Source organism: Melozone crissalis, unplaced genomic scaffold, assembly GCF_028551555.1.
Source record: "Melozone crissalis strain CALT ecotype California unplaced genomic scaffold, PUWL_Pcris_2 ptg000074l_1, whole genome shotgun sequence".
In the NCBI taxonomy this organism is placed as follows: Eukaryota; Metazoa; Chordata; class Aves; order Passeriformes; family Passerellidae; genus Melozone; species Melozone crissalis.
This window is the reverse complement of record NW_026535851.1, coordinates 3,855,289-3,869,573: the sequence shown is the minus strand read 5'-3', so window position 1 is coordinate 3,869,573 and position 14,285 is coordinate 3,855,289. Positions and strand designations below refer to the sequence as shown.

At 37.4% G+C, this 14,285-nt stretch overlaps 1 protein-coding gene across 1 annotated transcript in view; it reads right to left on the bottom strand.

Annotated features, from left to right (window-relative positions):
• The window catches only part of LOC128946095 (proton-coupled zinc antiporter SLC30A5-like), a 63,180-nt gene that overhangs the window by 10,705 nt on the left and 38,190 nt on the right, over positions 1–14,285 (bottom strand). Inside the window, exons 3-14 of the mRNA XM_054290000.1 lie at positions 12,979–13,045; positions 11,615–11,700; positions 10,144–10,231; positions 9,349–9,436; positions 7,663–7,739; positions 6,340–6,510; positions 5,421–5,709; positions 4,849–5,057; positions 3,689–3,846; positions 2,934–3,063; positions 2,318–2,543; positions 706–932 (exon numbers count right to left, since the gene is read on the bottom strand). Coding sequence (XP_054145975.1) covers positions 706–932; positions 2,318–2,543; positions 2,934–3,063; positions 3,689–3,846; positions 4,849–5,057; positions 5,421–5,709; positions 6,340–6,510; positions 7,663–7,739; positions 9,349–9,436; positions 10,144–10,231; positions 11,615–11,700; positions 12,979–13,045 — 1,816 coding nt within the window. The remainder of the gene's footprint in view (positions 1–705; positions 933–2,317; positions 2,544–2,933; positions 3,064–3,688; positions 3,847–4,848; positions 5,058–5,420; positions 5,710–6,339; positions 6,511–7,662; positions 7,740–9,348; positions 9,437–10,143; positions 10,232–11,614; positions 11,701–12,978; positions 13,046–14,285) is intronic.

Here is a 14,285-nt window from a genome sequence, read left to right as displayed (position 1 = left end):
TTTTCTTTATCTCATGCAGACAAGAACACATTTTGCCATCTAGTAATTGACAAGATACCATAAGAATAGTCCTCCTTGAAGCCTCTAGTTGATGGCATCCTCAAAGAACTTTTAACTCATTCTTTTACAGAGAGGAATTCTCCACACTGAGGTCCACATTACTATTCTGGGCAGGAACTTAAAATGAGGCAACAGCAAAGACTAGCTGCAGCTTCAAGGCAGATGCCATACTGCATCAGACAGGAAAAGAACAGTCTAGAATGAGAAAATAATTAGAAAAAACAGCTTAAGTTTTGCCATCCCACCTACTGTGAACCAGTATATCCTTCATGATATGGATAAAGCAGAAAACTTGAAATTACAAGCTTGTGATTTGTAACAAGTTTTAAAAGGATGCAGGTTTAGGGAACTGTATATTACTTTCTTAGTACTACAGTGTGGTGCATTTACCAAACTGTTACCATGCTTGTCTGAAATTATGGGCTAGCCATAAAACCAAAAAACAGTGGAAGTCTTTTTTGCTGCAAACCAACTTTTATAGTTAGAACTAGTCATCCTGTCACCTCTCTGAAAAATAGATTTTAAACAACTTGAGACATGAAGCTGTCTAAGACAAGAGAAGCTGACTGATCTGCTTGATTTTAATAATCATTAAAAACAGTTACAGCCTTGTATGTTTGTATACAAAACCATTTATAATTGTACCTTTTCTAAAGCAGCATGCAGATCTTTCTCCTGTTCTGGAGGTATCCTCAATAAAAGCACTTGACAGGCATCTTTCAATAGAGGGATAACACTAAGAAAAATCAATGTAGCAATAAAGAGAGAGCAGAGCAGATCAGCTATGAGCCATCCAAATTGCTGAATAAATATTGTGGATACGATAACACCAACACTGCCAAGAGTGTCTGCTAACACATGCAGAAACACACCTAAAACTGAAACAAACAGAGTGATTAACAGATCTGTCTAAAATGTATGTATATATTCAATAGCAGAAACTTAGTAAGGCTTACTAAGTATCCTCAAGCTAAACAGAGTAGACTCTTTGCCTAACCTGGGACAAAATACACTAAATATTTAGCTCTTCTAATGTTTAATTGCAAATTATTGTAAAAAATGATTTTTAATCTATGGGCCAATGGTGTGGGCAGGCATCCACAGACTAAAGTATATGTGAATACGTGGGATTTGTACAATACAGCATAATCATTTACCTCTTTATATAAGGACTCATTGATCCCTAAGAGAGAGTCAGAAGATCAGTGTACATTGCTTGCTAATGTGGACATACATGAATATACTGGCTGTTTTTTGTATGCCAATTCTACTCCAATTTTACAAGAGAATTGTTTTTGTGCTCCTGCTATGAATCTTACACTTTCTACTGCTTTAACTGAGAGCTCATTCTCAATGTACACTCAATGGGCATAGAAAAATACTCTTCAACCACTGGTAAGATTAGTACTAGTTAGGCGTCAGGATTTTAAAGAATATTGAAACATGACTATATGCAGACTTAAAAAAATTACAGACATGATGAATATGAACAATCAGGATAATCTAGTTAAGACATAAAATAACATATGAAACATGAGACTGCTCACCATATTCTGACAAGCTTACACAGAAAACATCATTTTTAAAAAGTTTTTTTATAAGCTAGACAGCTGGTAAATAACTATTTTCTAACTACTAGGGAAAAAATTCTATGCTGAACTTTCACATACAGTGCCCATTTCAGTTAGCTTCATGATTTCATATTTCAAAGTTTTTCTTTACCACTTTATCTTCTGAATCACAATAATATAAAACAAATGCTGTGTTTTATATGCTACAATGCTACAAATCACAAAATAAAAACATATGCTATGCTGGTCTGTATTCACCCTCCTGCTTCTTATCCCCTTCCCAGTATTTTTACAAACAGCTGTCACATGATTCCTAGAAACATGGTAATATCTTTATAGATAGAGACATCGTACCTTCATTTCCAGTTTGAACTTAGAAACAAGGACTTAAAACTCTTTGAGTATGGTTTACAGTGACCTTTTTTTTAATGTTAGTGAGTACTATGCATTACTGCTTTTTATTGTTCCTTAGGTATTACATACATATGCACAGAAATATCTCACGTTTCTTCAAGTTAAATTCATAAATGGTTTAAGCAATTCCTATATATGCATTTAATGACTGTCAGATCACTCCTCAAAAGTGTTTTTAGATTGAGGCATAATACTGCATAGGTCTGATCCTGAAAATCTTCAGTCTCCTACAAATCACGTACATGCCTTACGATTCAACAGTCTGTACTTGCCTCTCATGTTGGTGTTCATGCCTCCTCCAGAAGACCCATGGGCATGTCCATGGCTGTGGCCATGGTCACTGTGGGAATGGCCGTGCCCATGGCTGTGGCTGTGGCCATGGTGAGAATGGCTGTGATCATGTGTGGGACAGCCTCCCCGAGAAGCGCCGTGCGAGTGCGCGTGGCTGAAGGCGCAGATACCAACAAGGTTTACAATCAGCCCTCCAACAGACACCAGCTGTGAGAAGGAGAAAAGTCTTTAGCTCCACTGCATTCTCACAGGTATTCAAACTTATTTTCTACAACACGGTAGCCAAAACCACCATGCACTTAATTAAGGAAAACTGTGGAAGCCACAACTTCTCTGGGCAACCTGTTCCAGTGCCTTACCACCTTCTCAGTAAAGAATTTCCTCCTAATGTCAAATTAATTCCTAATATCTAATCTATACCTGCCCTGCTTCAGTTTGAGGCCATTTCCCCTTGTCCACTAAATGCCCTGGCAAAAAATTCCTCTCCAGCTCTCCTGAAGGCTCCCTTCAGGTAGTGGCAGGACTATCACCCTGGACATGAAACATAAATGAACCATTAACTGCAAAACTACACTGAAACAGAAGGACAAAACTTACAGTTAGCATATTTGTATCTATATCTGGAGGATCTACCAGTCTTGCCACTGATTCCATGAAGACAAAGAAAGCAATCACCATCAGAAAGAGGCCATTTATAAATCCAGAGAGAATTTCTACACGTCCATACCTGAAAGTAAACACATATACATTTGAGAGTGAAGAATGGGTACTCTGAACAAATGTCAAAGTTATAATAGATAAAGTTATAATTCTTTCAATACAGCATTAAGATTGCTGTGGTTTTTTTCCTCAATGTCACATAATCATGTCTCAATTCCTGAGTTATTTTTTTCTGGTCAAGAGGTGGCCAGTTTCCAACTGTCCAAACTCCATTATAATAAAACAATGTAGAAGTATTCTCTTATATATACTGCCCATTCAGGATTTAAAACTGCTAAACTGCTATGCAAACATATAAAGTTAAATTATTTCAGCTGAATCTAAATCTTCATACAAACACTGGTTTTTGACATAGATTTCTGTTTGACATAAATGCCTAGCATGAGGCAATTTCTAAAGAATATTCACAGTGATAAAAGTTTTACTTGTAGAGATAAATGAAAGTTACATTTCAGACACATTTTTTGACAGGTAAGAAGAGAATAGCATGAGTACAAATGGAAGAGAAGAGACACAGCAAGAAACACACAGAAGCATGCATTACTAAAATATCCCATACATACCAAGACATTTTGAAAATGAGCAAGGAGAATTAAGTTTCAAACAGTCCTTAAAGAACCCAAGATACATACCCATATGAAAATATGCGAGTTGCTTTCCACCTTGTCATCAGAGCTGCAAAAAGCCCCATCACTAATGCAGAACAATCAAAAAGCATGTGAAATCCATCAGAAATAAGACCAAGGCTATTGGTCCATACTCCATAAAAAAGCTCCACAAAAGTGAAAGCCTAAAACAAAACAGAGTTTAAATTTTTCCTTAAATATTAACTTGTATATTAATGTTTTGGTAGACAGAAGGATATTCTTTTCATAGAACACTCAATATTTTTCAAAGGTATCGTTCTAAGTATTTCTAGACCATTTTTCCTCTCCTCCAAGGAAATACATGATGCACTCCAAGTCTATAAAGACACATTTTTTAACCCACTCTCCTTACAGACTCACACATAAAAAGCAACTCTTTACAGGAGTAAATTTTTTGTTTCAAATTTTGGACTGACATTCTGCAGACAAATTCTAATCATTTTACATTAAAAATACAAGAGCTCTGATCTGATACATTATTAGTGTTAAAGTAATGTCTATAAATCTGTTAATGCCAACATTTTCTTCACTAGTAAGTTGACTGTTTAAATCTTAGGTATTGGCTCTGAGAAAGGTACACAAGGAAACATTTTTAATACATACATTTACCCTGTACATTTTACTATTATTAATCCATCTGCTCAAAGACTTTTTTCCAATCTTTCATATTCCATAATGGAATTCCTTACAGTTAACACAGATACTTCAAGTTTCTCCCCTTATTTTCCAGATCTTTGCAAATGAGGTTCTACCAGTTTTGCTTACTGCATCATCTTTTCCTATTCAAGAAAAAGAGAAGCTAAAAATAAAACTAGCCTGCTCCAATATGGCACTAATCAATCCCACAACTTCTACTTTGTTGTCCTAATCTTTATCATTTTCACTGAGGCCTTATCAGTTTCACCTGCTGGCAACATTGATGTATCTCAACCTTAACATACCATCATACAAGTATTCAGTTACTGGTATAACCCTAACACACAGAACCAGTGCCGCACTGTGACAACAAATCAGCGACCACTACTTAAATTGCCCTGTCAAACGCCACAATCAATTGTGGGAATCTTCTAAAGAATAACTCTTCTTTTTTTGTTATATATGCACTATTGTGATTGGGTTTGAAGAAAAAAAAAACATGCACTTACCAGATTTAGGCACAAGAAATAGAAGATCTGCCGAGAATCATACTCCTCAAGGATTTGTTTCAGTGACTCCTTAATAAACCGGGGCAATGACTGGGAGCTTTGCTGTAATGCATCACCCATGAAGTTACAGAGAGGAGTGCCTTCAGGGGAATAGCCAATAAGGGTACCCTTCTGCCCTTTCCTGGAGGGGGAGGACAGGATATTGGCAGCTGCAAGGAAAGTATTGAAGTTTTTGTTGCTGTTTCTAAGCTTCACAGCTATTTTATAATGTGTTTAATCAGCCATCAAAGTTTACATGAAATTTTCTGGCAGCAAATTGATTGCCAACTTCATCTTGAGGTTTATTAGTGGATTTCAGTGCTACGTAAAATTAGATCATTGCTTCCACAACAGATCACATTCTTTTTTTTTTTTTTGTAGACAGACAATAGAAGAGCAAAAAGCTACAGGCTGCCTTATGCCAAAGAATCCATAAAAGCTTGTCCAAAAGAATTCCAAACACCTCAATTTTCTGATTGGCTTCCCAGTCACACAGACCACAGATTTACTATAGTTTAGACAAGAATACGTACATAAAACAAAGAAGACAGCACTCACTACCACCCCTCCAGAAAGAACATGCTCTGTGCTTTCATGGTGTGGTGGCTTGTTCATAGCTCGAAGCTGGTCTGTTATTGGATGCGTCCAAAAGTTTCCAAAAAGCAGAGCACTAATGAAAATAAGAAAGGATCCATATCGAGCACATGTGGAAGCTTCCATCTTCACAGAGCATTTGGACTCCATGTAGAAATCCAGGATCACAACAAAGAAGATGACTGTTATGAAAGGCATAATGAGAGATGACCAAGACTCTACTTTACTCTGCAACAAAAAAAAATTTCAAACAGGACTGCCCACCAGAAGAGTGATTGTATTTATAGCATTAAATGCAGTTCACTTAAATGACATGTGTTTTCACTAATCCATAAAACATAAATACTTTTATATTTTCAATTTATCACATAAACATATAATTCCAGATATAAAAAGATACATATCTAAAATGCACTGAAGCACTTCATTTTAAATACTTTTCTGTTCATAAAAGGAATTCCATATACAAAGCCATGGTTGCAATGGCCTACTCTCCCCATGCACGCAAGCATAAAGAGCATTTTTAAAAATTACAATAAATGATCTACTGCTCAGGGATAAAAGAGCACTGTATTTATAAAGTCATTAACGCTTGTGCAATGTTAGTAGATGAACCCAAGATATAGTATCTGAGCTAGAAGGATGAAACACATTTATCATACAAACAAGGAAATTAAAGTACCACACAGATAAAAAACAAATATAGAAGAAAAGCATAATGGAAAATTTTCAAACAAAGCTTACTACAAAAATAAAGACAGCAACATTGGTAATTTCAAAGATATTTTAAAGGAAAGATTTAAATTACAATTCACAACCATTACAAAAAATGATTTACTTTTTTACTTATTATCTTACCTCTGTTGTCAGAGAGAGAACAATAACCCATGGGCACAACAGAAGGACGGAAACAAGGTGGGACAAAGCTTGAAGACGCTTGGCTCCAGCTACATCTACAGATAGTTTTCGGGATGCCATATGAAAACCAACCTTGCAGCATAATGCCAGTACCAGAAGCAATACTCCACCCTGGAAACATAACAAGATTCCATTAGCATTTCTTAAGTACTAAAAACCTCACTCCAAACACAGTGACACTTACAAGGAGGAAATACTAATGTGTTTTCCTTAACCTGGAAACAAAAGCCAAAACTAGGATATTTCCTGTAATTTTACTCTAGCTACAAACAGCAACATAGCATACCGAGTTGTGCCTAAGCACTATTCACAACAGCCTGAGTTGAATTTTAAAACTCTCAATAATGTGAATTGGCATACACCAGCAGCAAGATGGTAGCAAACAGCTTCTGAGGAAGAAGAAAAATCACCCAAAGTTTTCCCATCTTCCATTATTAAAAGTGTGTTGAAAGCATACATAAACCCCCAAAGATTCACATCATCTTGTCCTCTAGAACCTTCAAGCCTTTTCATCCACTTACCTTTGAACACACCGTGTTTCTTCACAATATACTCTTTCAAAATTTTTCTTTAGATGAATTACAAGATACACAGGTTCTCATCTCCCTTAGATCACACTCGCTTTTCTGCACCATTAACCAGTCTTTCTAATATTTGATGTATTTTTATATTAATACATTTTCAGCTGCTCCATATTTTTTTCCTGTTTTAGTCCTCAATTAAGCTACTTTAGCAAGACTAAGCTAACACAACTCAATCAGGCAGTTCAACCCTGTACAGTCAGATTACGATATTCAGCTATTCATACCACCAAATACAATGGGATTATCTTACTGAGAAGTATCAGAATCTGTGTCTTCAAATACAAGTATAATGTAAAGGAAAGACTGGGGAAAGCTAAAGATGCAGAAACAAAACACAGGTACCAAAAGTGAGTAAGAAGTGGTTGGTAGGCAAAGCATTATAAACACCAAGAACACTAATGACAGAATATTTCATGATAATTTTAATGAGACTTGTTAGGCTCTGCATTACAGCAAAGTCATTATCAACTATAAAGGTTGAATATTGTATGGTTTGGCTTGCTGTACTGAAGCTCCTTATACTCCAATCAGTGTGCAAAAATTACAGTGCTAGTTCAGTTCCAATATGGGGTAGGGATGTCCAACCTTTTGGTTTTGATTCAGGCTTGGATTAGCTCAGAGCTGGTGAAATTCTTACCTTCAAAACTTAGAAAAAGATTCTAAAATACATGTTATTTACCTTGTGATCTGCAACACCCAGGAAAGCAATGATTGTATACAGAACATGAGTAAGAGCACTGTCATGATGCCCCTCAGCTAAATAAAAAATTAAGGAAGAATTTCTTTAGATTTTCTTTTAGTTTTTCTTTAAGCAAGAACAGGCAAAGGTAGCATAACACAGAAAGCAGAGGTAAGCAAACTGAGCTTTATGCTGTGTTGGCATGTGCAGGACAACTAGAGATCAGGCCCAGCCATCAGCATGGGTTTGTGAAAGGAAGGTTCTGACTGACCAGTCTGATCTGCTATGATGAAGTGACCTGCCTCGTGAATGAAGGAAAAGCTGTGGATGCATGGATGCCTTGGACATCATTTCCCACATGATCTTTCCAGAGAAACCAGTTGCTCCTGGCTTGGGCAGGTGCACTGTTCACTGGGTAAAAAACTGCCTGGATGGCCAGGCCCAGAGAGTGGTGGTGAGTGGAGTTACATCCAGCTGGTGTTCAGCCACCAGTGCTGTTTCCCAGGGCTCAGTACTGGGGCCAGTCCTGTTTAACATCTTCACCAGTGATCTCATGGAGGGCACCCTCAATCAGTTCAGAGGTGACACCAAGCTGGGTGGGAGTGCTGATCTGCTGGAGGGCAGGGAGGCTCTGCAGAGGGATCTGGGCAGGCTGGATCATGGTTGAGGCCAATGGTGTGAGGTTCAACAAGGCCCAGTGCTGGGTCCTGCCCTTGGGTCACAACAACCCCAGGCAGCTCCACAGGCTGGGGCAGAGTGGCTAGAAGTGGCTAGAAAGCTGCCCAGTGGAAAAGGACCTGGGAGTGGCTGAACATGAGCCAGGGCATGCCCAGTATGACCAGCAGGAGCAGGACAGTAATTGTCTCCCTGTACTGGACACGGGTGAGGACACACCTCAAATCCTGTGGTTAGTTTTGGGTCCCCAAGTACAAGAAGACACTGTGATGCTGAGGTGTGTTCAGAGAAGGGCAGCAGAGCTGGGGAGCACTTACAAGGAGCAGCTGATGGAGGTGGGGGTGTTTAGTCTGGAGAAAAGGAGGCAGCTCAGGGCAGATCTTACCACACTCTACAACTATCTGACAGCATGTTGAACCCAGATGGGGGTCAATTTTTTCTGACAGGACAAGAAGAGATAGCCTTAAGTTGCATCAGGTATTAGTATTAGTATTGAGTAGATTGAGTGTTAGGAAGAATTTCTTCAGACAGAATTATCAAGCATTGAAACAGGCTGCCCAAGGAAGTGGCTGAATGAACATCCTGCTGGCTTTTAAAATACATGGATGTAGCCCTTAGGGATATGATTTAGTGACAGGTTTGGCAGTGCTGGGTGAACAGCTGGACTTGATCATCTTAAGGTGCCTTCCAACCAAGGCCATTCCATGACTCACTCTATATTGTGATTCTACTCACAGAAAACTTCAGTAAATTCATCAATAAGGTTCTAGAATAGACCATTTGCGTAATTCCATGTTTTTATTCTTCCTTTGGAAAGTTTACTTTCACGTTGTTTGTTTTTACTGCCCATCTATAGACATACTACCTTTTGTCAGTACACTATGATGAGATGATCAATTGAAAATTAACTTCAAAATCACTTCTAATTATAATTTAATTCAGTACACTCAATTTCACATTTTTCTGCTCCAGTACTAAGAGTCACTTGCTCTTTCACACAAGAAAGGATACGATGTTCTGCTATTTTAGCCATGAGGTCGTCATTATCAAAAAGTAGTAAGCAGATGATAGCTATGATGAAAAATGCAGCACCTCTTGTCTGTAAAATAAACCCAAACAAACAAACAATAAACAACCAAACAACAAAAAACCCCAAGTATTTCTAAACCGGTACAACAGATTACTGTAAAAAAATCTAAGAAATTGGTCCTCTCCTTCCCTGCTTCCTGATCAATGTAAGCATGCTCCAGTAAGAAAACCATTAAAGAAACTCCTATTGTTTTTGACCTTGACAATATAATTTCACACTTTTTCTGTTTTTCAAACCTACCAGATAACTCAGGACACATCACCACTGCAGCAAGCTAGATGCCGGTCTTATGAACTTTAAGTGTGATTACTTTCTTCATGGTGTCTTTCTGCCTGCCAGAATGCACTGCTACTTCAGCCTGATGATTTAATATTTCGTAGCATCAATGAGCTACAAACAAGATCTACAAACTGTTGGATTTTGTCTTACGGGACCTAAAGGCTAAAGAACTATGCAAAGACTATGAGAAAGAATAGCTCTGAAGTTCTTTTGTTGGGAAAGGACAGAGGTAGCTATGAAATCCCAGCTCCCAGAGCTTTCACCATCCAGACTTAAACCACTGCGAGTAGTACATCTTACTATTTCACCACTAATTAAACTAAAAAATCACATTTTCTATGATGTGGATCCAAAACAAGGTTTGTTCCAGGTAAAGAAGTACTTGAATTTATAGGATTTAGTATGTTTTACATTTGGTAAGAGAGATTTTTAAATACCTTTGCTGGTCCTCCACCTGAGCTTGTGAACAAGACACTAAGGAGTGACAGCACAACCACATCACTGTGCTCAAATAGTAATAATGTCCTATTAAAAAACCAAATAAATACTCTATTTACAATGAGTTTACTTCAAAACCTTGATATAAACTATTTCAGTTCAAATTTGTGACCCAACAAACATCTATCCTATGATTACAACAGCAGGTTTAAAAATGCAAAAGAAAAAACATAAATCAATTTGCTTTCACCAGCAATAGATCTAGCTGCAGACAACTATACATGTTACAAAACAGGAACTTTCTAATTCAAGTAACAGATTATAATTATTCATTTATGGATAACTTTAAATGGTATTTTCTTCTAGCAACACAACAAGATACCAACTTGTTCAAGATGGAGTTCTTATTCCCACTACAATACCTCCTCTAAACCAGTTTCTGCTCCCAGAGAAAAAAAGATGTCCTGTCCTGTACTACTGTGTCCTGTTCATTGAGGTGCTGATGACCTAGTAGCTTATGCCACCTCAAAACTTAATTGCTGAAAATAAAAACTTCTAGCTTCCATGCTACCTCCTTCAGACAGCAAAGGCTAACTACCAAGCTGTACTGACAGCTTTCCCTGAGCAGAACATGAAAGTAATTCTTGCCCTCAAGTCTTCCAAATGCTTTTGCAATCCTCTCTACAGCAATACAACATGACTGGACCCATGTATCTGGTTTGGTTTGGGAAGACTGCCAGCATCCAGAAAGACCTAAGAGTATTAACTACATTAATATAATTAATCACAGTATTATTACTCTTAGGTATGCCTTCTCCTATGTAGATGATAAAAAATCACCTTCATAAAAGATATAATTTAAGGCTTTACTTTCCTCTCTAGATTGAAACATGCTTTCCAATACATTAACCTTAATTTTTGAAAGTCTAGCTACTCTTTCATAGTTACTCAGCCATTAGTACTAACATACAGCACAAATGGTTACCCAATTTAAACACAGAGCACACAGCCAACCAGATAAAGAAGTACTCTGCAACAAGTGCAGAAATTGATTCTAGTCACCTGTCAAAGAATACCAGCTGCTACCATGAGCCATCAAGCCATGGACTCCAAACAGGTAAATAAACAGTTGGCATTACATTAATGAAAGCAGGGAAGTGACAAAACTGCACTAAGTCACCTTGATGTATCACTCACAACAAGTGTTTAAGCACTATCAAGAATTTCACTGGCATCTCATAAAAGAAGTAGTTCTTCTGGTAGAAGAAATTTACTAGTTCTACAGAAATTATATGTACTTCTTCCCAACCACTAAAGATTTCACATGAAAATTCATAAGGATTCAATAAGTTTTTGTACATACATCAAATGGCTAGCAGCATTGTCTGACAGACAGAAAAAAATCCCAAAGGAGCAAGACAGGGAAAGATCACAAAAGAGAACCGGTATTTACAGTAGATATGTATTTACCTCAGTGGTCCACATAGAGTAAGGCCAAAAAACCATAAGAGTGAAATGATACATCCAACAACAGCATGCTTAAAATTTTTGATCCACTGCAAAAGAAAGGTATTTCATTACAATTTTCTCCAGAGTTTCAAAATAAACACTCTATTACTAGCACTGTTTTAGTACGATAGCTGTAGAAACTGAGGGGAAAACAAGTGCTTTGCAAGTTCCATAATTATAAAGTATGATTATTTTCTTGGATACTTTGCCAGGCAACTAAGATTTATGTGGCCATACTATGAACCAGAATTTTTTTATACCACAGTCCTAAATTCTGCAACAATGTCTGAGTTCTCTTCAACAAAAAAGCCTGAAAATTAGTTAAAAAAAAATCAAGTCCATTTACCTCTTTTGTAATCTATTGTATACATCAGAAAAAGATAAACAGAGTAAGAACTAGATAAAATGTACAAATTGAGGCTAAGACTTTATGCCTACAAATATTTATGCGTGTGTTATATTCTTTCTTCAGGAATTAGGCTGTAATTCAGATATTCAATACTTTATTAACTTCAGATGCAAGTTTTAGAAAAAATTAATTCTGGAAATATGCTAAACAAGGGGAAGCACCTACAACAAATATAACATCTTCAAAACCCAAAATTTGAAATTTTTTAGCAAAAGTAAAACCATATATGGACAGATTTTTCTGAACTCAAATCAAAGATACCATTTATTACTGTTTACATTTTAAAAATTCTGCCATATGCATCTAGTCATGAAAGCAGTTGACAAAAGGAACACTTTGAGGCTATCCTTCAGATTCTGTCTACTTACTGCACACACTAGATCAAGTTTTTGTGCACACAATTACATAAATCCAAGATGCATATGAAGCAGGTGAAGAAAATTTATTTCTTACAAATCAGCACGTTCCAACCTGGCTCTACTCCAAACTCCTTGGGATACTGCAAACTCACCAAGGTCTGATGAGCAGCTAGATTAGGCCCTCGTCACATGCAGACAGGACTCTTCTGTTCTGAGTGACAAGACTGGAGCATTTTGACATACTGGCAGTCCAGAAATTGCCTGTCTAACTGTCCAGGTCGGCTAAGTAGACTGAGCTCTGTTTGAAAATTCACTCCCTACAGCTGATGCTGGCTTGGTGATAAAGACCAGCCTTTTCACTATACTCTCAAAAAGAAGCTGACAAAAGCTAAGAATGAATGTTTCAGCCCATAAGACACTGAGTTAGTACTGTACCTCTAGAACCCATAACCACATCTTCTAAGTGGAGTAATCTTTGTTCACCTTTCATTTTTGGCAAGAGCCATACTGCCAAGAATATTTACAAAGCTGCAAGTCACTCCTACATGTCAACTCACCTGACGCTTGGTTACCACTTTTCCAGACGAAAATGGTTTTTGAAACAAAACCATAAAAAAAGCAGACCTGTCAAAAGGAGAAAGTTTTGTGTATTAGTTTATTATCAGTCAGCTTTTTATTCAAACCAGATCTAAACAACTAGGTCTCTCATATCTGGCCCAGTTTACAAGACGGCTTCTTCTACATTTTATCCATCAACAGGCAACACTGACAACAGTCACTGGTTTTATTTTCCCTGCTGCATTACCATCATCAGTTACCAGTACTACAGTGATGCCAAGTGAACTTCAGTTCTGGTCAACTTCAAGTGCCAGTTCTTGAGAGAATGGCTAATGATAAGTTGACTTGTGATTTACAAAAATCAAAATAACTGATCTCAGAAGTTTTGAAGAGAAATAATACTCTGATTTTTATTAGCAAGATAGGTATACAAAAAGGCTTACTCATATATAGAATGCTGAATACACAGTCCTGTAGGAATAAAAGATACAGGACACAACTTCTTCAAGTGGGATCAAAAGTGATGGGCAAAAAAAACTATGGTGCTTGGGAACATGCAAGAAAGAAGTCCATAAATATACTTCAATATGAAATAAAAAGAAAAAATGAAATTCCAAATGTTCCAACTCTGTCAAGTTTATTACATAAATGATCTTCCATATCTCATCAGATAAACACGAAGCAGAATTTTGTCTGCAAAGATTGTTCCGGTGTATTTGCTATCAGTTTTCACACCTCAGCCCTCAATCTGGGAAAAATGGCAGCTGAATCCCACAACAACTTCAGGAATACAAACTATAAGGAAGAAAGCTGATCTTCCACACTCTTGTTAACAAAATTTGGACATGCCTGAGTGTCCTAGTTTCAGCTTGGACTGAGATAAACTTTTCTCAGTAGCTGCTACTCCAGTGCTACTGCTAGTGCAGTGCTGATTCACTGTGAGTACAATGTTGATAACACAGTTTTGGCTGCTCCTTAGTGATGCTTATCCAAAGTCAAGGACTTTTCGGTTTCCCATGCTCTGGCAGCAAGCAGGTGCAGCAAGCTAGGAGGCAGCATGACTAGGAGACCTGGCTTGAACAGGCGAAAGGGATGTTCCATGCCATAAATACCATTTACTCATACAAAAACTGGAGGAACTATGCACATGGGGTCTGATTGTGGTTTGGGGTTGGGCCAGGTATCACCATTGTGTGTTGAGCAGATGCACACTGTGCATCATTTTTTTTATTACTATATTTTGCTTATTAACTTATTAATAATTTATTAGCTTATTAATTTCAATTATTAAACTCTCCTTATTGCA